General features: G+C 37.4%; 1 protein-coding gene across 1 annotated transcript in view; it reads right to left on the reverse strand.

Annotated features, from left to right (window-relative positions):
- The window catches only part of LOC133649041 (contactin-4-like), a 427,627-nt gene that overhangs the window by 191,893 nt on the left and 210,423 nt on the right, over window positions 1-25,311 (reverse strand). The window contains exons 7-8 of the mRNA XM_062045757.1: window positions 22,171-22,273; window positions 14,652-14,836 (exon numbers count right to left, since the gene is read on the reverse strand). Coding sequence (XP_061901741.1) covers window positions 14,652-14,836; window positions 22,171-22,273 — 288 coding nt within the window. The remainder of the gene's footprint in view (window positions 1-14,651; window positions 14,837-22,170; window positions 22,274-25,311) is intronic.

Genomic DNA, 25,311 nt, shown 5'->3' on the forward strand with positions numbered 1-25,311 from the left:
CATTATCTGTAAATAAACAATCCGCCTGTTATTTTAAGTAATATGCCAGCAATGACAAACTATGTATATTTCTTTTTTTTTTTTTTACAGAAAAATACCAAATTAATTATACATAGCATTTTCTGTTTTCTTAAATGACTTTCAAATTCATGTAATATTACGATATTTTTCCCGTAAAACGTTTCATGAACATTTCTGTAATTATGATGTTTTTGATCATTATTTGGTTTACAATGTTTTACTTTAATTTTATGGTTTTCGTTTGGCAGCCGTAGCTTCCAGTAGATGACCAGTTTTTTACAGAATTTTTTTTTTACAGTGTATCCGTTTTGTCATTTAACATCAATTAACATTGATGTTCATCAACATTTAACATTGTCATGTTATCCATGGGAAAAATGCATTTTTAGACAATATGATTTGCCTGAGCAGCTAGGAGACACCGAGAGTAACAAGCGGTATAAAATGGATTAAAAGGAAAGATACAATTTAAAAAAAAATAATGAAAAAAAAAAAAATGCTGGGGGGGCCGGATCCGGCCCGCGGGCCGTAGTTTGGGGACCCCTGCTCTAGTTCGACATGTTCTTCATTCGTCTGCCTCAGCCTACTACTATTCATTTTGTTAAATTAAACATTTGTTGTCTCAGTGCTTTTATTTCCTTTTGCCTGCACTGCTACCTTGGTTTTTTGACTAATTTTGTTGCACATTAATTATATATATATAGTCAAGGTTACTGCGGTTTATCCGTTATACAGTGCTCAATACCAGGTTAGAGCGAAATCAGGGGATTTTATAAAATCCCCTGAAGAGCAGGGAAACCTGAGAGAACAGGCTTGTAGGGATGAAATAACCTCATTGTTTTTCGTTACCTAACGTGTATATAAATATATATATATATATATATGAAAATCTCCTTCTCACCTGGTGGGGGGGTATCTGTGTCATCCTCAAGCTCGGGTCTTCTACCAGAGGCCTGGGAGTTTGAGGGTTCTGCGCAGTATCTGGGGCTGTGTTCTTCAAATGTTGTTCCTGGGATCTGTTGGAGCCACTTTCCCAGTTTTGAAATTACTGCCCCAAGCGCCCCCACTACCACGGGGACCACACTAGCCTTGACCTTCCACATCGTTCCAGCCGCTCTTTCAACCCTTAGTACTTCTCAAGTTTCTCGTTTTCCTTCTTCCTGATGTTGCCGTCAGCTGGGATTGCCACATCTATCACCACCACCCTTTTCTGCTCTTTGTCCACCGCCTCTATGTCCGGTTGGTTAGCCAGGAGCTGTTGGTCAGTCTGGAAGCTGAACCCTTGGCCCTGTTGTTCTCAGCCACCTTCTGTGGTATGGCCCATTGGGATTTGGGTACTTCTATTCTATACTGGTTGCAGATGTCCTGTATACTATCCAGCCACTTGGTTGTGCCTCTCCATGTACGCTGATCCAGCTAGCGTCTTACAGCCTGCTACTCTGTGCTGGACTGTCTCAGGGGCTTTTTTGCACAGTCTGCATCTTGGGTCTGATCTACGCTGGTCGATCCTGGCCTCTATGGCTCTTGTGCTTATGGCCTGTTCTTGTGCTGCCATGATTAGTGCCTCTGTGCTGTCTGCCAGTCCTGCATTTTCCAGCCACTGGTAGGATTTCTTGATATCAGCCACTTCCTCTATCTGACGGTGGTACATGCCATGTATGGGCTTGTCCTCCAGGTTGTCTGCTCCTCCTTCTCCATATATATATATATATATATATATATATATATATATATATATATATATATATATATATATATATATATACACACACACACACACTATATTGCCAATTGTATTTGGCCACCCATCCAAATGATCAGAATCATGTGTCCTAATCACTTGGCCCGGAAATGAAGAGTTTGGGAACAACAGCAACTCAGCCACAAAGTGGTAGGCCACGTAAACTGACAGAAAGGTGTCAGTAGATGCTGAAGCGCATAGTGCAAAGAGTTCGCAGACTTTCTGCACAGTCAGTTGCTACAGAGCTCCAACTTCATGTGACCTTCCAATTAGCCCACGTACAGTACGCAGAGAGCTTCATGGAATGGGTTTCCATGGCTGAGCAGCTGCATCTAAGCCATACATCACCAAGTCCAATGCAAAGCATCAGATGCAGTGGTGTAAAGCATGTCGCACTGGACTCTAGAGCAGTGGAGACGCCTTCTCTGAGTGATGAATCACACTTTTCCATCTGGCAATCTGTTGGACCAGTTTGGGTTAGAAGAACGGTACATTTCGGACTGCATTGAGCCGAGTGTGAAATTTGACGGAGGAGGAATTATGGTGTGGGGTTGTTTTCAGGAGTTGGGCTTGGCCCCTTAGTTACAGTGAAAGGAACTTTGAATGCTCCAGGATACCAAAACATTTTGGACAATTCCATGCTCCCAACCTTGTGGGAACAGTTTGGAGCGAGCCCCTTCCTCTTCCAACATGACTGTGCACCAGTACACAAAGCAAGGTCCGTAAAGACATGGATGACAGAGTCTGGTGTGGATGAACTTGACTGGCCTGCACGGAGTCCTGACCTGAACCCGATAGAACACCTTGGATGAATTAGAACGGAGACCGAGAACCAGGCCTTCTCGACCAACATCAGTGTGTGACCTCACCAATGCGCTTTTGGAAGAATGGTGGAACATTCCTATAAACACACTCCGCAACCTTGTGGACAGCCTTCCCAGAGGAGTTGAAGCTGTAATAGCTGCGAAAGGTGGACCGACATCATATTGAACCCTGTAATTGAGAATTTGTCCTTGAATGATGGTATTCACTCCGTTCATTGTGTTAATCATAACATTTTTGTCTCAGTGCTTTTAATTCCTTGCTGCTATCTTGTTTTTTGGATTAATTTTGTTGCACATTAAAATCATCTTTTTTTTTTTTTAAACAGTAATTTTAAATCAAACCGGGTTTAACAGGTCGCTACTACTGTAATTGAGAATTTGTCCTTGAATGATGCTCTCAATCCATATTTTATGTCTTTCATTTTTAAGTCTTCTGCCCGAATACGTCTAAAAGCCAGGACTGAACTGGTGATAAACAATACAATTAATTAGTGTGGCTCTCCGATAATGACAACATAGTTTAATTAAAAAGGCAATTAAAAAGCACGGCCCTAATTTCACCCACCTTTCTACAAAACAAAGTTGTTGTTTTTTTTCATTAAAATAACTTTTGTAACAATATTTCTGTCCTGGCCTGTGGTCACCTATCATAACATATTCCTGTTATGTTTACTTTGAGGATTAACATTAATGAATGCATAAAAGAATAATTGTGTAATGGTTTTACGACCTCAATGTCCTCACATTAAAACTTTGATCGCATGTTTATTGTGCTTTGTCAAAAAATTTTTTTTTATGTCTTTGGTTAAGTTTCTAATTGTAATGGAACCACAGATGCAATAAAAACTGCGATCCATACACGATTCGGGCGCAGCTTGTACCATAAAATGTAAAATGATGATATACTCGCATAGAGGAAGGATTGCGTTTTCCGGTGTCACGGCGGGTTACTTAAAGCTCGTTAACAAATACGGGGAAAAGTGCAGCGGTGTGGTGAGATAAAGCCAGCTCCACAGAGCTCTCTGGACGTAGTGGATAGTGTGTAGGTCAAGCTACTATCGCACAGGACCAGTGACAGGAAAAGAGTAATGGCTGACTGCACTTTTCCATTTCACAGACCTCACCTAATGTCACTCTCAAGGACTGACCTTTTACAGGCTTTTCAGTAACAGTCAAAAACATGCTCTAATTGGCATCTACTTTCTAGTAGGGTCTGGGCGATATGACAAAAAAAATAAAAAGATCACGATTATTTATCACAATATTTTTATGATTGTCCGAATACTGTTGCATCCCTATTGTTTACTACTGAAGTACACTATATTGCCAAAAGGTATTTGGCCACCTGCCTTGACTCACATATGAACTTGAAGTGCCATCGCATTCCTAACCCATAGGGTTCAATATGATGTCGGTCCACCTTTCGCCGCTATTACAGCTTCAACTCTTCTGGAAGGCTGTCCACAAGGTTGCGGGGTGTGTTTATAGGATTTTTCCGCCATTCTTCCAAAAGCTGATGTTGGTCGAGAAGGCCTGGCTCTCGAGTCTCCGTTCTAATTCATCCCAAAGGAGTTCTATCGGGTTCAGGTCAGGACTCTGTGCAGGCCAGTCAAGTTCACCCACACCAGACTCTGTCATCCATGTCTTTATGGACCTTGCTTTGGGCACTGGTGCACAGTCATGTTGGAAGAGGAAGGGGCCCGCTCCAAACTGTTCCCACAAGGTTGGGAGCATGGAATTGTCCAACATATTTTGGTATTCTGGAGCTTTCACTGGAACTAAGGGGCCTAGCCCAACTCCTGAAAAACAACCCCACACCATAATTCCTCCTCCACCAAACTCCAGAGAAGGCGTCTCCACTGCTCTAGAGTCCAGTAGCGACGTGCTTTACACCACTGCATCCCACGCTTTGCACTGGACTTGCTGATGTATGGCTTAGATGAAGCTCTCTGCATACTGTACGTGGGCTAATTGGAAGGTCAAGCAACTGTAGTTCTGTAGCAACTGACTGTGCCGAAAGACTCTTTGCACTATGCGCTTCAGCATCCGCTGACCCCTCTCTGTCAGTTTACGTGGCCTACAACTTAGTGGCTGAGTTGCTGTTGTTCCCAAATGCTTCCATTTTCTTATAATAAAGCCGACAGTTGACTTTGGAATATTTAAAAAAAATAAATAAATAAATAATAATAATAATACTAATACTTTAAAAAAATTAAAAAATACAAAATAAAAAAATACATACATATAATATATATATATATATATATATGAAATATACCGGTATTAAGTATAATACCGGTATATTTTAGAAAGTATATATATATATATATATATATATATATATATATGAAATATACGATATTAAGTATAATACCGGTATATTTTAGAAAGTATATATATATATATATATATATATATATATATATATATATATATATATATATATATATATATATATATATATATATATATATATATATATATATATATATATATATATATATATATATATATATATATATATATATATATAAAACATGACGGTCTACAACTTTTTTGTGTGTGACTGGGTCAATGAAGATGGTATCAAGACTCTCCTGGATAAATATGTGTCGTTTTTGCTCGGGTAAGGTTGCATTTCATGATTTAACTTTGCGTCTACCGCCATGTTTGTTGCTGTTGTAGCCTGTTTTTCCTCGTCTTTATCAAAATATAACTATATACACTACCGTTCAAAAGTTTGGGGTCACCCAAACAATTTTGTGGAATAGCCTTCATTTCTAAGAACAAGAATAGACTGTCGAGTTTCGGATGAAAGTTCTCTTTTTCTGGCCATTTTGAGCGTTTAATTGACCCCACAAATGTGATGCTCCAGAAACTCAATCTGCTCAAAGGAAGGTCAGTTTTGTAGCTTCTGTAACGAGCTAAACTGTTTTCAGATGTGTGAACATGATTGCACAAGGGTTTTCTAATCATCAATTAGCCTTCTGAGCCAATGAGCAAACACATTGTACCATTCGAACACTGGAGAGATAGTTGCTGGAAATGGGCCTCTATACACCTATGTAGATATTGCACCAAAAACCAGACATTTGCGGCTAGAATAGTCATTTACCACATTAGCAATGTATAGAGTGTATTTCTTTAAAGTTAAGACTAGTTTAAAGTTATCTTCATTGAAAAGTACAGTGCTTTTCCTTCAAAAATAAGGACATTTCAATGTGACCCCAAACTTTTGAACGGTAGTGTATATATATATATATATATATATATATATATATATATATATATATATATATATATATATATATATATATATATATATATATATATATATATATATATATATATATACGTACGGTACAAAAGTTCGGACACACCTTCTCATGTCAAAGTGTTTTCTTTATTTTCATGACTACCGGTACTTGCATTGTAGATTGTCACTGAAGGCATCAAAACTATGACTATTCAAATAACTATAACATATAGAACATGCTATACGTTTACCAAACAATCTGTCACTCGTAATCGCTAAATCCCATGAAATCTTATACGTCTAGTCTCTTACGTGAATGAGCTAAATAATATTATTTGATATTTTACGGCAATGTGTTAATAATTTCACACATAAGTCGCTCCTGAGTATAAGTCGCACCCCCGGCCAAACTATGAAAAAAACTGCGACTTAAAGTCCGAAAAATACGGTAAACTAATTGTTCAGTTATGGAAATAAAAACTCGAAAATTAATATATATTATTGTCTAGGGTAAATTTATAAATAAAGAAAAAATATATTCATTGCGATTAGTTTTGAGTCTGAGTAACAAAACTGCGAATAATCACGAACATTTTAATCATTTGACAGCCTAATTTTAATTAATATCCTAAATAACACATTGCGATAATTTGTTCACATTGGAAACTGCGTTCAATCAAGAATCGATTCTGACTCAAATAATCACCCAAAGAATCAGAATGGAATTGAGTTGTGAGTTGCTGTAAGGTGCACATCCCTACCAGTACACACAAATTGTTTTTAAATTCTGGATTCAATGACAAGGCTATTCTCGCAATAAACATGGAAGCCCTGATGATAGCCTGGTCAGATGATCTTGTTCTCCGGGTTCACACGCATCTCTCATTCGGACCTCCCTCCACTAAACCCCACCCGTCTGTTCAGGTTGGACGGCTACATCTGCTGAGACCAGACAATCTCCTTCAGACCTTCCTCCGGTTGCCCAATGATATAAAAAACAGAATATCTTAAGACCCACAGAACTTAAGCATACAGTGGATATGAGCTCAAGTATACTTGTACGCGGGGGTTAAGGGATATAGAAGACTGAGTAGAAGAAATGAAGCTGCAGACCAGCAGGGCCTGCCTGGAATACTTATGTTTGCTTACAGTCTACTTGAAGATAAGATGGATATATGTTAAGTTCCATCCATAGGACTCTAGCACAGGTTTGGCTATGCATTATTTCTTGTTGAATCGCATCAAGGCTAAGCTCATTGAGTAAGAGATGTCCAAGGTACATTAAGCCACTAACAAATCAAACGCTAGTTTTTCTCCATTAATACAATTTAGTTCCAGAATTTTAGCGTCGATAGCAACCACAACACTTACCGGATATACCCTGTGTATACCCCCAGCAACTAACATACGGAACCCAAAACCAGTGACGTTGGCACGTTGTGTAATTCGTAAATAAAAACAGAATACATTGATTTGCAAATCCTTTCCAACTTATATTCACTTGAATAGACTGCAAAGACAAGATATTTAAAGATCGAACTCAGAAACTATTTTTTTTTTTTTGCAAATAATCATTAACTTAGAATTTAATGGCAGCAACACATTGCAAAAAAAGTTGGCACAGGGGTATTTTTACCACTGTGTTACATGGCCTTTCCTTTTAACAACACTCAGTAAACGTTTGGGAACTGAGGAGACAGATTTTTATAGCTTTTCAGGTGGAATTCTTTCCCATTCTTGCTTGATGTACAGCTTAAGTTGTTCAACAGGTATTTTAGGATTCATAATGCGCCACCCATTTTCAATGGGAGACAGGTTTGGACTACAGGCAGGCCAGTCTAGTACCCGCACTCTTTTACTATGAAGTCCAATGTTGTAACACGTGGATTGGCATTGTCTTGCTGAAATAAGCAGGGGCGTCCCTGATAACGTTGCTTGGATGGCAACATGTGTTGCTGCAAAACCTGTACGTACCTTTCAGCATTAATGGTGCCTTCACAGATGTGTAAGTTACCCATGCCTTGGGCACTAATACACCCCCATACCATCACAGATGCTGGCTTTTCAACTATGCGCCTATAACAATCCGGATGGTTCTTTTCCTCTTTGGTCTGGAGGACAGTTTCACAGTTTCCAAAAACAATTAGAAATGTGGACTTGTCAGACCACAGAACACTTTTCCACTTTGCATCAGTCCATCTTAGATGAGCTGGGGCCCAGCGAAGCCGCCAGCGTTTCTGGGTGTTGTTGATAAATGGCTTTCGATTTGCTATAGTAGAGTTTTACCTTGCACTTACAGATGTAGCGACCGACTGTAGTTACTGACAGTGTTTTCTGAAGTGTTTCTGAGCCCATGTGGTGATATCCTTTACACACTGATGTCACTCTCTGATGCAGGGATCGAAGATCCGTAATATCATCGCTTACGTGCAGTGATTTCTCCAGATCCTCTGAACCTTTTGATGATATTACGGACCGTGGATGGTGAAATCCCTAAATTCCTCGCAATAGCTCGTTGAGAAATGTTGTTCTTAAACTGTTCGACAATTTGCTCACGCATTTGTTCACAAAGTGTTGACCCTCGCCCCATCCTTGTTTGTGAGTGACTGATCATTTCATGGACGCTGCTTTTACACCCAATCATGGCATCCACCTGTTCCCAATTAGCCCGTTCACCTGTGGGATGTTCCAAATAAGTGTTTGATGAGCATTCCTCAACTTTATCAGTATTTATTGCCACCTTTCCCAACTTCTTTGTCACGTGTTGCTGGAATCAAATTCTAAAGTTAATGATTATTTGCAAAAAAAAAAAAGTTTATCAGTTTGAACATCAAATATGTTGTCTTTGTAGCATATTCAACTGAATATGGGTTGAAAATGATTTGCAAATCATTGTATTCCGTTTATATTTACATCTAACACAATTTCCCAACTCATATGGAAATGGGGTTTGTAGATCTATCTAATGATAATTTAATTAGGAATGTTAATATAAATTGTGGGTGAACCGGACCCACTACTAGACCCACCACAAAGTACCATGTTCATTTCTCTCTGTCTCAGAGCCAGACTCTCTCCGCCCCCTTACAGCTTACTTGGATGCACACGAGATACCTTATCGATTCCCTCATTGGCGTACGCTGCTGACAAATCTTTCAAAAGCTTAATTCAAAGCGGGCTCAAAATAAGATTACTGATTTTATCACCTGGCTGCAGACAGTATTGCGAGGGAAGAAAGAGGAGACAAAACACATCAAAATGAAAAAGGACTGGCAGCTCGATAGGAGCAGCCCCTGCAGATCACTATGTACTCCGGGGTTTTTTTTAAAGGGAGAGAGACCCGGAACTTTCAGTGAAGTTGTAAATAATGGCAAAGTGCTTAATGGCCCACATATATCCTCTCTGACAGCTGACACAGCGTGATGCAAGGGAAGAAAATCAGTAATAAAGGTGGGAAGAAAATCTATTTTGTAGTTGTTTCCAGAGCATTAACCTGCGTCATTGGAACACAGGTGGTAAAACAATATTGCATTTTGGCTATTCTTCCAATAAAAATGTAATTAAATCATATCATCCAGTATTTAGGAGGAACCCATGCCATAGAACGGGGGTCAGCAACCCGCGCGCATCTTTAGCAACGCCCTACAGCAGACCTGGGCAAATTCAGGCCCGGAGGCCACACGCGGCCCATTAAGCTTTTCAATCTGGCCCGCCGGACATTCCCAAATAATTTTTTTAGATCTTTAAGATGGAAAGTGTAGCTGCCATTATGATGTGCAGTGATGTTTTCTAATGACTCTTAAGTCTTGAACTATACAAAGTAGGGGTGTGGGAAAAAATCGATTGGAATTCGAATCGCAATTCTCATGTTGTGCGATTCCGAATCGATTCTCATTTTAAAAAAATCAATTTTTTGTAATTTTTCAAAATTTATTATTATTATTTTTTTTTAAATTAATCAATCCAACAAAACAATACACAGCAATACCATAACAATGCAATCCAATTCCAAAACCAAACCCAACCCAGCAACACTCAGAACTGCAATAAACAGAGCAATTGAGAGGAGACACAAACACGACACAGAACAAACCAAAAGTAGTGAAACAAAAATGAATATCATCAACAACAGTATCAATATTAGTTACAATTTCAACATAGCAGTGATTAAAAATCCCTCATTGACATTATCATTAGACATTTAGTTTATGAGATGCGATGCAAGTGTAAGTCACTGACACTATTGTTCATTTTTTGTATTTTTTTTTTTTTATTAATGTTTGTAATGATGATATCAATGAGGGATTTTTAATCACTGCTATGTTGAAATTGTTACTAATATTGATACTGTTGTTGATAATATTAATTTTTGTCTCTGCTATGTTGAAATTGTTACTAATATTGATACTGTTGTTGATAATATTAATTTTTGTCTCACTACTTTTAGATTGTTCCGTGTCATGTTTGTGTCTCCTCAATTGCTCTGTTTATTGCTATTATGAATGTTGCTGGGTCGGGTTTTGTTTTGAAATTGTATTGCATTATTATGGTATTGTTGTGTATTGTTTTCATTAAAAAAAAAAAAATTACAAAAAAAAATTACAAAAAAACCAAAACGTTTTTGAATCTAGAATCTTGTTGAATTAAAAAAAAAAAAAAAGATTCTGAATCGAATCGTGACCCCAAGAATCGATTTTGAATCGAATCGTGGGACACCCAAAGATTCACAGCCCTAATACAAAGTTCATATTCTGCTGTTTGTTGCATTTTTGTTGCGTTTCGCTTAATTGTAAAATATGTCAATCGAGAGGGGGGTGCGACGTTCTTTGCCCCGACAGTGTCCCATAGTAGCTCATTTTGTCTCGGACACATTTCTTGAAAATTCCGCCTCTAAAGTCATGGCGCAACTACTAACGAGATGGAGGTGTTTTGGTCGACCAGGAAAAAAAACGACAAAATCGAAAGAGGGTAAAAAGTAGGCGAGAAGTTTAGCCTGTTTTTGTACTTAAAAAAAAAAAATCTCAGAAAAAGGCTGGGATTTTTTCTATGTACAGTTTCATATGTTTTCAGTATTCAGTGTTTTATTGTTCATAGTTAATATTGTTTTTTTTTGTTTGTTTTTGTTTGAGTTAATATTGTAAATCCCACATTCTTTATTTTCAAGTACGTTCTGGGTGTCTCATTCAGTAAAAAAATGTAAAATTCCATTCCGTTTTTTTATGGCGGCCTATCATAACGTTTTTAGCATTTAGACATTATTGTGAGGTTTTGTATTAGTGTTCCTAAAAATAGATATACCGGCCCCCAGACACATTTTTTTCTCAAAATTTGGCCCCCGAGTCAAAATAATTGCCCAGGCCTGCCCTAGAGGCTCCCTGGACCTCTTTTAGAGATGTGTGAAAATTGAAAAAGATGAAGAAAAACATATATTTTTTGTTTTAATATACAGTATTTTCTGTCGAACAAACATGACACAAACCTTCCTATTTGTTAGAAATCCCACTGTTTATTATTGTATTAAACATTCTTCACTGATGAGAGTATTTGGCAAGCACCGTTTTGTCCTACTAATTTCAACGATCCTTAAACTCATCACAGTTTGTTTACATGTACAACTTTCTCCGACGCTGCCACAGAAAGATGTGTTCTATGCCACTCCTTTGTCTCATTTTGTCCACCAAACGTTCTATGCTGTGCGTGAATGCACAAAGGTGAGCTTTGTAGATTTTAATAATTTGCTGGAGTGCTACTCAGGCATATTTGGTCAATCCATGACTGCGAGATAATCGACGCTAACATGCTATTTGGGCTAGCTGTATGTACATATTGCGTCATTATGCCTTAATTTCCTTTACTTATGTCCTCTGTGTATTTAATTTATATTTGCATGTCTCACGACACATTATCTGTATGTAAAAGACCAATTTCTGAAGCTTTTCAGGTAGAATTCTATCCCATTCTTGCTTGATGTATACAGCTTAAGTTGTTCAACAGTCCGAGGGTCTCTGTCGTATTTTAGGCTTCATATTGCGGCACACATTTTCAATGGGAGACAGGTCCGAACTACAGGCAGGCCGGTCTAGTACCCGCACTCTTTTACTATGAAGCCACACTGTTGTAACACGCGGCTTGGCATTGTCTTGCTGAAATAAGCAGGGGCGTCCATGATAACGTTGCTTGGATGGCAACATATGATGCTCTTAAACCTGTATGTACCTTTCAGCATTGATGGTGCCTTCACAGATGTGTAAGTTACCCATGTCTTGGGCACTAATACACCCCCATACCATCACAGATGCTGGCTTTTGAACTATGCGCCTAGAACAATCCGGATGGATCTTTTCCTCTTTGACACAATGTCCACAGTTTCCAAAAACTATTTGAAATTTGGACTCGTCACACCACAGAACACTTTTCCACTTAGCATCAGTCCATCTTAGATGAGCTCGGGCCCAGCGAAGCCGGCGGCATTTCTGGGTGTTGTTGATAAATGTCTTTTGCTTTGCATAGTACAGTTTTAACTTGCACGTACAGATGTAGCGACAAACTGTAGTTACTGACAGTAGTTTTCTGAAGCGTTCCTGAGCCCGTGTGGTGATATCCTTTACACACTGATGTCGGTTTTTGATGCAGTACCGCCTGAGGAATCGAAGGTCACGGGCATTCAATGTTGGTTTTCAGCCTTGCTGCTTACGTGCAGTGATTTCTCCAGATTCTCTGAACCTTTTGATGATATCACGGACCGTAGATGGTGAAATCCCTAAATTCCTTGCAATAGCTGGTTAACAAACTTTTACAGTTCGAACGTTAAGTATCTTGTCTTTGCAGTCTATTCAATTGAATATAGGTTGAAAAGGATTTGCAAATCATTGTATTGTCTTTTTATTTACCATTTACACAATGTGCCCACTTCAGCGGTTTTGGGTTTTGTAAGTCTGAGAGCATATAATGATGAAGGTCGTTTGAATAAGAGACCATTTTCTGAGAATACATATTAGAATATATTTCCTGCACTGGGAGCATCACTAATAAAACTATGATAACAGGTACGATACTGCCTACAGATCTGAGTGGTCAACTGGACTGTCGGCAACAAGAGTGGATCCACTGACCCCCCCACACCCACACTATCAATCCAGATGCCGTGGGGCAGATTAGGTCCCTGACATATGTGCCACTGGTCTCCGTGTAGAGCATTTTAAAAGCTCTGATCTCCGGTGAAGTTGGAAGGACGTCAGCCATGTGGCCATCTGGTGGAACCCAATACAAAGCTCACCAACAAGGTCGGGCGCAAGGGCTGGGCGTCATCCCCATAAACCCTTTTAATCTGGATTAAAATATTAGAGGCATCATGGCTGACAGTCTTTAATCATTTTGATGGGCGGTTAAAACGAAACTCTTCTCATGAAAGCCACACTCGTGACACACCCGAGTGTCGACGGTTTCTGCAGATACGGATAGGGATATCATCCTGAGAACCACACTGCAAAAAGTCAGTGTTCAAAAACAAGAAAAAAAAATACAAAAATTAGGGGTATTTTATTTGAACTAAGTAAAACTATCTGCCAATAGAACAAGAAAATGTGGCTTGTCAAAACTTTCCAAAACAAGTAAAATTAGCTAACCTCAATGAACCCAAAAAATACCTTAAAATAAGTATATACTCACTAATAACAAGTGCACTTTTCTTGGTAGAAAAAAAAGAGACCTTTTTGCTCAATATTTGGAAAAATATTCTTAAATTAAGTAAATGCTAGTGCCGTTATCTTGACATAATGATATGCGCTCGGCATTACATTTCTTGAAACCAGCAAACTTATACTAAAAACTAATTTATTGTTCTTAATGGGAAGGCAACAAGTTTCTTAGCCGCTCATGCAAATCATATGGTCTAAAAATGCATTTTTCCATCGATAACATGACATCATCACGCCAAGTGCGTGCTCTTTCAGTCAATTAGTGCAACATTTTTTTAATTGTAATTTTGAGGTATTTATCTGAATGTGCATGAACTATTTCTGTTGAAAATTGTTTGAAATGTCAAATGTTTAAATATCAACTGTCAGTTTGCTGTACTGTGCCAACTGTACTACTATATGAGTACGTATTTTCTATTGTTTCATTGAAAATAAAACAGCAAAGTTCATTTGGCTGTCATCTGTTTTAATTATGAGACACAATTACCATGAATTGATTTACGTGGACCCTGACTTAAACATGTTGAAAAACTTATTCGGGTGTTACCATTTAGTGGTCAATTGTACTGAATATGTACTGTACTGTGCAATCTACTAATAAAAGTTTCAATCAATGAATCAATCAATTAATTGTGTCAAAATCATGATTTTTTTTTTTCATGCTTGAAGTAAGAAATTATTACTTAAAAAAAGTAGTTTTATACTTTTTATACAGCTTTGCAACAGTTGATATTCTAGTTTCAAGCATGTTTTACTCAATATAGGTCATCAAATCTCAGCAACAAGCTGTAATATCTTCCTGAGATCATTTAGGACCAAAACACTTAAAACAAGTAAAACACTAACATCAAATCTGCTTAGTGAGAAGAATTATCTTATCAGACAGAAAAGAAGCAAATATCACCCTTATTTGAGATATTTCATCTTACTTAGATTTCAGTTTTTGCAGTGCAGCGTCCTTTTGGTTCATGTCTTTTGTCGGAGTTACAAATCACGGAAATAAATCGCTCGTTTACGGAAAACACAATGTCCACTGCAGAGGACACTGGTTCCCAGGATGTGGTGTGCAGAGGTTAAATATTGACGGACCATTGGAACGCCAGAGAACTTACCATAGAACGAGAGCTTTCCTTTCACTGTGTTCATTCCCCTGGAATTCTCCGCCACACACTCGTACGTGCCAGCATCCTCCTGTTGGAAGTAAGGGATTTCCAGAACGCCGCTCGCTTTCCTCATGTCCACCTTCCTCGGGAAAGGTGTGGCGTCCACTTTTCTCCAGCTAATGGAAGGCACAGGGCTAATGACAAAATAAAAGCATTTCGTATAGTTAACTTTTTTCCCCAGTATTCTTCTTTCTTTTTTTTTAATAAATCCCCTAAAAGCATAAAGCAAAGTGGAGTGAAAAATATGAAGCTATTAGAGTAACAAATTGCCAGCCACTACTTTTAGTACATTTTAAGACATGAAAACTCCAGAGAAGGAATACAGGTCCGCTTTTTTAAAATATGTGAAATGCTTTACTATCAAAATATATTTATATTAAATATACAGTATGGTATACATTTAAGTTTATAATAGATCCCTGCTAGTCGCAAATAAACACAAGTAATCGAGAAACCCCTTCCTGTGAATTGCAACGCTTAGCCATTTAAACCTCAAATCAACATGTAATTTATGTTGGAATATTACTACGAGGTAATGTTTATGCTGTTATTTCCATGTTATCACATATTTATAAATTACTACAGAATAGGTACACATATATTTTTCTTTTATTATGCATCCTAATACGTAAATAAATAAAAAGTCCGCTCACAATAATGGAGTCAATAGGGGCTCTGCTCTCTATTTTGCCCACAAAACTCTCTAAATAACCATTCAAAACCCACAAACAATACTTTATTTACATCTCGTGACCCGAATATTAACCAAATATTAATAATGTTGTGCTAACGCAGACCAAGTATTTTTAGCATTGATAATTGAGAGCTAACTGTAGTTTATACTGCACATGTCATTTATGCTGTAATATTACTACGATGTAATGTTTATGCTGTTATTTCCATCTCATCACATATTTATAAATTACTACAGAATAGGTACATATATATTTTTCTTATATTATGCATCCTAAGACGTAAATAAATAAATAAAAAGTCTGCTCACAATAATGGAGTCAATAGGGGCTCTGCTCTCTATTTTGCCCACAAAACTCTCTAAATAACCATTCAAAACCTGCAAACAATACTTTATTTACATCTCGTGACCTGAATATTAACCAAATTTTAATAATGTTGTTATTATAAGTGCTAACGCAGACTAAGTATTTTTAGCATTGATAACTGAAAGCTAACTGTAGTTTATGCTGCACATGTCATTTATGCTGTAATATTACTACGAGGTAATGTTTATGCTGTTATTTCCATCTCATCACATATTTATAAATTACTACAGAATAGGTACATATATATTTTTCTTATATTATGCATCCTAAGACGTAAATAAATAAATAAAAAGTCTGCTCACAATAATGGAGTCAATAGGGGCTCTCTATTTTGCCCACAAAACTCTCTAAATAACCATTCAAAACCCGCAAACAATACTTTATTTACATCTCATGACCTGAATATTAACCAAATATTAATAATGTTGTTATTATAAGTGCTAACGCAGACCAAGTATTTTTAGCATTGATAACTGAGAGCTAACTGTAGTTTATGCTGCACATGTCATTTATGCCATAATATTACTACGAGGTAATGTTTATGCTGTTATTTCCATCTCATCACATATTTATAAATTACTACAGAATAGGTACACATATATTTTTCTTTTATTATGCATCCTAAGTCATAAATAAGTACGAAAATAAAAAGTCCGCTCACAATAATGGAGTCAATAGGGGCTCTGCTCTCTATTTTGCCCACAAAACTCTCTAAATAACCATTCAAAACCCACAAACAATACTTTATTTACATCTCGTGACCCGAATATTAACCAAATATTAATAATGTTATTATTATAAGTGCTAACGCAGACCAAGTATTTTTAGCATTGATAATTGAGAGCTAACTGTAGTTTATGCTGCACATGTCATTTATGCTGTAATATTACTACGAGGTAATGTTTATGCTGTTATTTCCATCTCATCACATATTTATAAATTACTACAGAATAGGTACATATATATTTTTCTTATATTATGCATCCTAAGACGTAAATAAATAAATAAAAAGTCTGCTCACAATAATGGAGTCAATAGGGGCTCTCTATTTTGCCCACAAAACCCTCTAAATAACCATTCAAAACCCGCAAACAATACTTTATTTACATCTCATGACCTGAATATTAACCAAATATTAATAATGTTGTTATTATAAGTGCTAACGCAGACCAAGCATTTTTAGCATTGATAACTGAGAGCTAACTGTAGTTTATGCTGCACATGTCATTTATGCCGTAATATTACTACGAGGTAATGTTTATGCTGTTATTTCCATCTCATCACATATTTATAAATTACTACAGAATAGGTACACATATATTTTTCTTTTATTATGCATCCTAAGTCGTAAATAAGTACGAAAATAAAAAGTCCACTCACAATAATGGAGTCAATAGGGGCTCTGCTCTCTATTTTGCCCACAAAACTCTCTAAATAACCATTCAAAACCTGCAAACAATACTTTATTTACATCTCGTGACCTGAATATTAACCAAATATTAATAATGTTGTTATTATAAGTGCTAACGCAGACTAAGTATTTTTAGCATTGATAACTGAGAGCTAACTGTAGTTTATGCTGCACATGTCATTTATGCTGTAATATTACTACGATGTAATGTTTATGCTGTTATTTCCATCTCATCACATATTTATAAATTACTACAGAATAGGTACACATATCTTTTTATTTTATTATGGAAGTCGTAAATAAATAAATAAACAAAAATTCCGCTCACAATAATGTAGTTAATAGGGGCTCTCTATTTTGCCCACAAAACTCTCTAAATAACCATTCAAAACCCGCAAACAATACTTTATTTACATCTCGTGACTCGAATATTAACCAAATATTAATGATGTTGTTATTATAAGTGCTAACGCAGACTAAGTATTTTTAGCATTGATAACCTAGAGCTAACTATAGTTTATACTGCACTGGACTCAAGGAGAGAGACATGAAACTCCAGAGCAGGAATACAGGTCCGCTTTTTAAAAATATGTGAAATGCTTTACTATCAAAATATATTTATATTAAATATACAGTATGGTATACATTTAAGTTTAAATAGATCCCGGCTAGTCGCAAATAAACACATTTAAATAAAGCCATTTAAACCTCAAATTAACATGTAATTTATGCTGTATTATTACTACGAGGTAATGTTTATGCTGATATTTCCATCTTATCACATATTTATAAATTACTACAGAATAGGTACACATATGTTTTTCTTTTTTTATGCATTCTAAGTCGTAAATAAATAACTATATAAAAAGTGTTGGCGCTAGGAATTTTCCCAGGGACCCCATCAAGTCATAAATATGGGGTCCCTCAGTATATTTTTGGGGTCCCACTAAAGTACGAGTAGAGTGGAAAAACAAGTTGACTTTAAATTATTAATTGTGTTTCATTGTCTCCATTAAACCATATCCAATTGTATTTAAAATTCCGCAAAATATGTGAAAATACCTTCTGAACATCACAAAATGCCACAAATTCAGTCAGCCATTTTGACTATTCCGCTCCGAATACCCACTTCTGCACTCTGACCCCATTACCAGATGAGTCATACTGGAAATACGCAAACATTAATAAGACATGTAGAAAGAAATGTGCTGTCTATCATTCACAATCCATATATAGGAGAAGTACACATATACTTTTTCTTTTTTAATGCATTCTAAATCGTAAATAAATAACTAAATAAAAAGTCAGCTCACAATAATGGAGTCAATGGGGGGCTCTCTATTTCTACCTGCACCGAGTAAACGGCGAGACGGGTATAAAACAGGGTTGGATTAGTTGCGACAGCAGGTGGGGACACTGATCACTAAACAGAAACTGGTGTGTAAGTTCAGCGCACCTGGCAACCAAACGTAAACAAAGGAAAGTGCGCTGAAGCAGAATTAGACTTAAACATAGGAGAACTATAACAAACACAAAACAAGAAGACAGATCATATGACACAAAACATTTAAAAAAAGTTGAATTAGTGGTGTTGTCAATGCTGAATTGAGAATACGCAGGGATTCACGGTACATCGGAGCCTTGTGCAGGTGTTCTGATCAATAATCAAGCTGGAATCATCATTATTTCCGCAATGAATGCAGAAGTTTCATTTCTTAAAGTAATACTGCATGAGTTTCTTTTAAAAAGCTGAATATCACCGAGTTCATACCATTATTGCTATATTGGCAACAACACAATTCACTCAAGGTTTCTTGATATGTTGTAATTTTATAGTTAAGATTTGACTAAATTTGTACTTAAAAGGGGCATTTGTAATTTGGTTGAAATAGAATATGGGAAGGAAGACGACATTTAAGGCTTTTTCATGATGAAAGTGTCCTTGGTCACACTAACGTTATGGTCATACAAAAGGTTCAAGGGCTTATAAGGTCCCCCTGCTGAATATTTTAAAAACTGCAGGATTTACGTCAGACCCCAGTGAGTAAAAGTCAAACGTTTTAACTTTAATCATATTATGAAAAATGTTCAGATCCGAGCCTGCGCTCACACTTGTGGTTCGTTACTCTGGTCAAGTCCAAAAATATCTATACTGTGTGTGCACTTTGGTGTGGCTCACTTGGTATTTTTGCTGTTGGACAAAACACAGTAAAAAGGTGAGGGTCTAAGGAGGGGATGTTTAAAAAAAGTGAGAGCCCTTAGCTTTTGTAAAGTTTAACTCATTTTTTTTCTTCCATTTAAATATGTCATTTATAAAAATATGTTAAAAATATGAATATAATATTAACATAGCTGTGAAGATTCAATAATAAAGTTTCTTGAATTAAATTAAGAGCGTTTAAGACTACCTCAGGGGTGTCAAACCTGTTTTAATTGGGGGCCACATGGCAGTTATGGCTGCTTGTAACAGTGAACAATATATATATTTTAAATTGCTTCATTACACAATGATTTATTCTTATATATTTTTACGTAAACTGTAAGAAAAATATGTAGATTTTAGAGTAAAGTTTAGCTGCCGAAATTTTACCATAAAATGTACAATGTTTTTTAAAATGTATAATGTAAATATAAATGGGAATACGGTCAAACCTACGGTCGTTGTTTTTACGGTGTATTACTGTAAATGGAAAAACAATATTACACATTTTGTTTTGTTTTGTGTTTTTATGGTAAAATTCTGGCAACTGAGCTCCCAGTTTTTACGGAAATTTTTTTTTTTACATTGTACAATATGATGGATAAGTTGCTTCAAAATCATGAGTCAAGCAGATCTTTAAGTACTTATTTTGATGTTTGGAATGTTTGATGATATAATATTTGTTGCGATATTAGATTAAGTTTAAAATATATGAAAGTATCATCCCTGCAGGACGAGGAATAGCTAAACATGCTTCACTACACACCGTAGCTCACCGGCGTCAAAATGTAAACAAACGCCATTGGTGAATCTACACCTGACATCCTCTGTAATGATACCAAGTACAGGAGCGTATAGTTGATACTACTATGATTACATCGATATTTTTTAGCATCACAAAATCTTTTTTCCATTTCCATTTTATACCGCTTATTCCCTTCGGGGTCGCGGAGGGTGCTGGAGCCTATCTCAGCTACAATCGGGCGGAAGGCGGTGTACACCCTGGACAAGTCGCCACCTCATCATTTTCATTAAAAAAAAAAAATGTATATCATGTTTATAACACGAGGAACTAACTTCCCTGGACACATGAGGACTTTGAATATGACCAATGTATGATCCTGTAACGACTTGGTATCGGATTGATACCCAAATTTGTGGTGTCATCCAAAACTCATGTAAAACATCCAAACAACAGAAGAATAAGTGATTATTACATTTTAACAGAAGTGTAGATAGAACAAGTTAAAAGAGAAAGTAAGCAGATATTAACAGTAAATGAACAAGTAGATTAATAATTCATTTTCAACCACTTGTCCTTAATAATGTTGACAAAATAATAGAATGATAAATGACACAATATGTTACTGCATATGTCAGCAGACTAAATTAGGAGCCTTTGTTTGTTTACTTACTACTAAAAGACAAGTTGTCTTGTATGTTTACTATTTTATTTAAGGACAAACTTGCAATAAGAAACATATGTTTAATGTACCCTATGATTTTTTGTTAAAATAAAGCCAATAATGCAATTTTTGTGGTCCCCTTTATTTAGAAAAGTAAATTAAGAGACAATAAGCAACCTTTTTACTTAATTAGCCTGCTCCGTGGCCTTGTGGTTAGAATGTCCGCGGTAGGTCGTGAGTTCAAACCCCGGCCGAGTCATACCAAAGACTATAAAAATGAGACCCATTTACCTCCCTGCTTGGCACTCAGCATCAATGGTTGGAATTGGGGGGTTAAATCACCAAAATGATTCCCGAGCGCGGCCACCGCTGCTGCTCACTGCTCTCCTCACCCCCTTGGAGTGGAACAAGGGGATGGGTCAAATGCAGAGGTTAATTTCACCACACCAAATGTGTGTGTTACTATCAGTGGTACTTTAACATTTAACTTTAAAACGGGGTTGGATTAGTCGCGACAGCAGGTGGGGACACTGATCACTAAACTTTTAACTTAGTATACCAAACCAACTCGGACTGGTTCTACCTGTTAGAGTAATTGTTTCTAAATTATCACAAAAACTTTGTGTTACATTGAGGGTCTGGTGAGAAGGCAAAAGCTGTCTTTGAAACCTACCAAGAGTAAGGCTCTTAAAACTCCACTGTGTAGGGGGGGGGGGGGGGGAGCAAAATGAAGGTGTTCTGTTTTCTTTCATGTATGGTCATCAACAGAAAGATATTGTTCTAACCCAAGGACTTCAAAGCGGAGAGGAAGCAGGACCGGACTCCCCTCCAGGCGACCTCTTCTTGATCCTCCTTTTTGAACCGTTTTATGAACGTCTTTTTGAAGTATTTTACGAACTCTTTTTGAACTGACCTTTTCTGTGAATTGTTTACGACCTTTTCTGTGAACATTTTGCGACCTTTGTCCTTTGGAAACAGCGGTGGCTAAAAGAAGGAGGCGTGCAATCTTTTGGCAGAGCGTGCAGAGATACTGTATAAGGGTACAGTGTACAGACGACTCTCCTCAATATTGAATTCTGTCTCTGTTTAATTCTTTGCCTCTTGTCTTGTTTAATAGATGTCATCAGTGTTTGAACCTGACACTACCAGTTCAGGTTTTACGAAATGCTTTTTAAAATATAACTTATTTGTAATTTCTGCATGTTTTTTTTAAAAACATTCCCATGCCAGTCCTTGTCTTGGCTGGAAACGCATGAGGACTTCAGCTTAACATAGGGGGAGAGAAAAAAGGGAGCGCCGAGGGTGCCTGAGAAAACATTTCCTTTCTAGTAATATCTGTCCCTTTTATATGCAAGTGAGTGTGCCGAGCCTGATGCAAGTGTTGCCTTACTTTCCAAGCGCGAAGCATTCCAGCTTCACAGTGGACCCTTTGGCAACGTGAACGACCTCGGGAAACTGAACTTCAATCTTTGGCTCGTACTCGCCCATCACACCTGCGGGGGAGGGAAATGCAAATCAGTATTTGAGCCGGTTGAGAACCTTTTCATTTGTACACCACATTTAATAACTTCAAGGCGTAGTAGGGAGAGAAAAAAAAGACCAAGCGGACGACAACATAGCTACGGGCGAGCCGCGATCTCCGTACTGTTGCTAGACAACACGTGAGAAACCCTTTCAAAAGCCTCCCAATTTTCAATCAATCAATCAATCAATGTTTATTTATATAGCCCTAAATCACAAGTGTCTCAAAGGGCTGTACAAGCCACAACGACATCCTCGGTACAGAGCCCACATACGGGCAAGGAAAACTCACCCCAGTGGGACGTCAATGTGAATGACTATGAGAAACCTTGGAGAGGACCGCATATGTGGGTAAACCCCCCCCCCCCCCCCCCCTCTAGGGGAGACCGAAAGCAATGGATGTCGAGTGGGTCTGACATAATATTGTGAAAGTCCAACACATCAGCGAAAGTCCAGTCCATGGTGGGGCCAGCAGGAACCATCCCGAGTGGAGACGGGTCAGCAGCGTAGAGATGTCCCCATCCGATGAACAGGCTAGCGGTCCAGCCCGGGTTGGGAGCAGAGTAGAAAAGAAAAGAAAAGAAACGGCAGATCAACTGGTCTAAAAAGGGAGTCTATTTAAAGGCTAGAGTATACAAATTAGTTTTAAGATGAGACTTAAATGCTTCTACTGAGGTAGCATCTCTAACTTTTACCGGGAGGGCATTCCATAGTATTGGAGCCCGAATAGAAAACGCTCTATAGCCCACAGACTTTTTTTGGGCTCTGGGAATCACTAATAAGCCGGAGTTCTTTGAACGCAGATTTCTTGCCGGGACATATGGTACAATACAATCGGCAAGATAGGCAGGAGCTTGACCGTGTAGTATTTTATACGTAAGTAGTAAAACCTTAAAGTCGCATCTTAAGTGCACAGGAAGCCAGTGCAAGTGAGCCAGTATAGGCGTAATATGATCAAACTTTCTTGTTTTTGTCAAAAGTCTAGCAGCCGCATTTTGTACCATCTGTAATCTTTTAATGCTAGACATAGGGAGGCCCGAAAATAAAACGTTACAGTAATCGAGACGAGATGTAACGAACGCATGAATAATGATCTCAGCATCGTTTGTGGACAAAGTGGAACGGATTTTAGCGATATTAGGTAGATGAAAGAAGGCCGTTTTAGTAACACTTTTAATGTGTGACTCAAACGAGAGAGTTGGGTCGAAGATAATACCCAGATTCTTTACCGAGTCGCCTTGTTTAATTGTTTGGTTGTCAAATGTTAAGGTGGTATTATTAAATAGATGTCGGTGTTGAGCAGGACCGATAATCAGCATTTCCGTTTTCTTAGCGTTGAGTTGCAAAAAGTTAGCGGACATCCATTGTTTAATTTCATTAAGACACGCCTCCAGCTGACTACAATCCGGCGTGTTGGTCAGCTTTAGGGGCATGTAGAGTTGGGTGTCATCAGCATAACAGTGAAAGCTAACACCGTATTTGCGTATGATGTCACCTAGCGGCAGCATGTAAATACTAAAGAGTGCAGGGCCAAGAACCGAACCCTGGGGAACTCCGCACGTTACCTTAACATAGTCCAAGGTCACATTGTTATGGGAGACACACTGCATCCTGTCAGTAAGATAAGAGTTAAACCAAGACAAGGCTAAGTCTGACATCCCAATACGCGTTTTGATACGCTCTAATAAAATATTATGATCAACAGTATCGAAAGCGGCGCTAAGATCAAGAAGCAGCAACATAGATGACGCATCAGAATCCATCGTTAGCAATAGATCATTAGTCATTTTTCTCAAAGTGTGGGACGCGCCCCACTGTTGGGGAATAGAGACATGACAGGTGGGGCGCGAGGAACGGGAGGAAATTTCACTTAGATTTTTTAAATTTTTTTATTATTATATTCTTTGATTTTTTTTTTTACTATGCTTTCATTTTCTATACACACTGGAAATCACTTTGTGATTCTGTCTGTGAAATCCACTATATAGATAAATGTAAATTACTTATTTTTCCTGTATGCTTTACATTTCTAGGTAGGAGCGAAAGTTTGACAGACAGCAACAGTAACTAATGGGGGCGGGGCTAAGCGGAAGCTTTGTGAATGGCGAGTCACTGTGCGAGGATTTGCTGTTTTGCAAATACATAAAAAATAGAGCCACTGCTGATGAGCTGTTCGAGATAATGGACAGTTTCCTCAAAGAACACGACCTTAAATGGGAAAACTGTGTGGGCTTTTGCTCTGATGGCGCGCATGGCAAAGTCAAGAAACGGGCTGCAGGCTCTAATAAAGAGGGTTGCGCCAAATGCGCATTGGACACAATGTGTCATTCACCGGGAAACACTCGCGTCAAGGCAGCTCAGCCCCAAATTCAATGAGGTTTTAACAGTGGCAGTGTCAAGCCTGCAACCCCGATTTGAAAAGCTGTGCAGTGCAAAACAGGCTCATTGCAGCCACTAATGCTGGAGTACTGTAAAACTCATGTTCACTTGCCCTGTCCTCCTTTTTTTTGGCAAAGATTGCAAAGTGGCACTTTTATTTTCATTTATTATTGAACTTGATGCAAGTTATTTGATTTATTATTGAACTTGATGCAAGTTATAACACTTTTATTTGATTTATTATTGAACTTGATGCAAGTCATAACACTTTTATTTGATTTATTATTGAACTTGATGCAAGTTATAACACTTTTTTTGATTTATTATTGAACTTGATGCGAGTTATAACACTTTTTTTGATTTATTATTGAACTTGATGCAAGTTATAACACTTTTGTTTTATTTATTATTGAACTTGATGCAAGTTATAACACTTTTATTTGATTTATTATTGAACTTGATGCAAGTTATGACACTTGTTTTGATTTATTATTGAACTTGATGCAAGTTATAACACTTTTGTTGTATTTATTATTGAACTTGATGCAAGTTATAACACTTTTGTTTTATTTATTATTGAACTTGATGCAAGTTATTTGATTTATTATTGAACTTGATGCAAGTTATAACA

This window comes from Entelurus aequoreus, linkage group LG01, assembly GCF_033978785.1.
Source record: "Entelurus aequoreus isolate RoL-2023_Sb linkage group LG01, RoL_Eaeq_v1.1, whole genome shotgun sequence".
In the NCBI taxonomy this organism is placed as follows: domain Eukaryota; kingdom Metazoa; phylum Chordata; class Actinopteri; order Syngnathiformes; family Syngnathidae; genus Entelurus; species Entelurus aequoreus.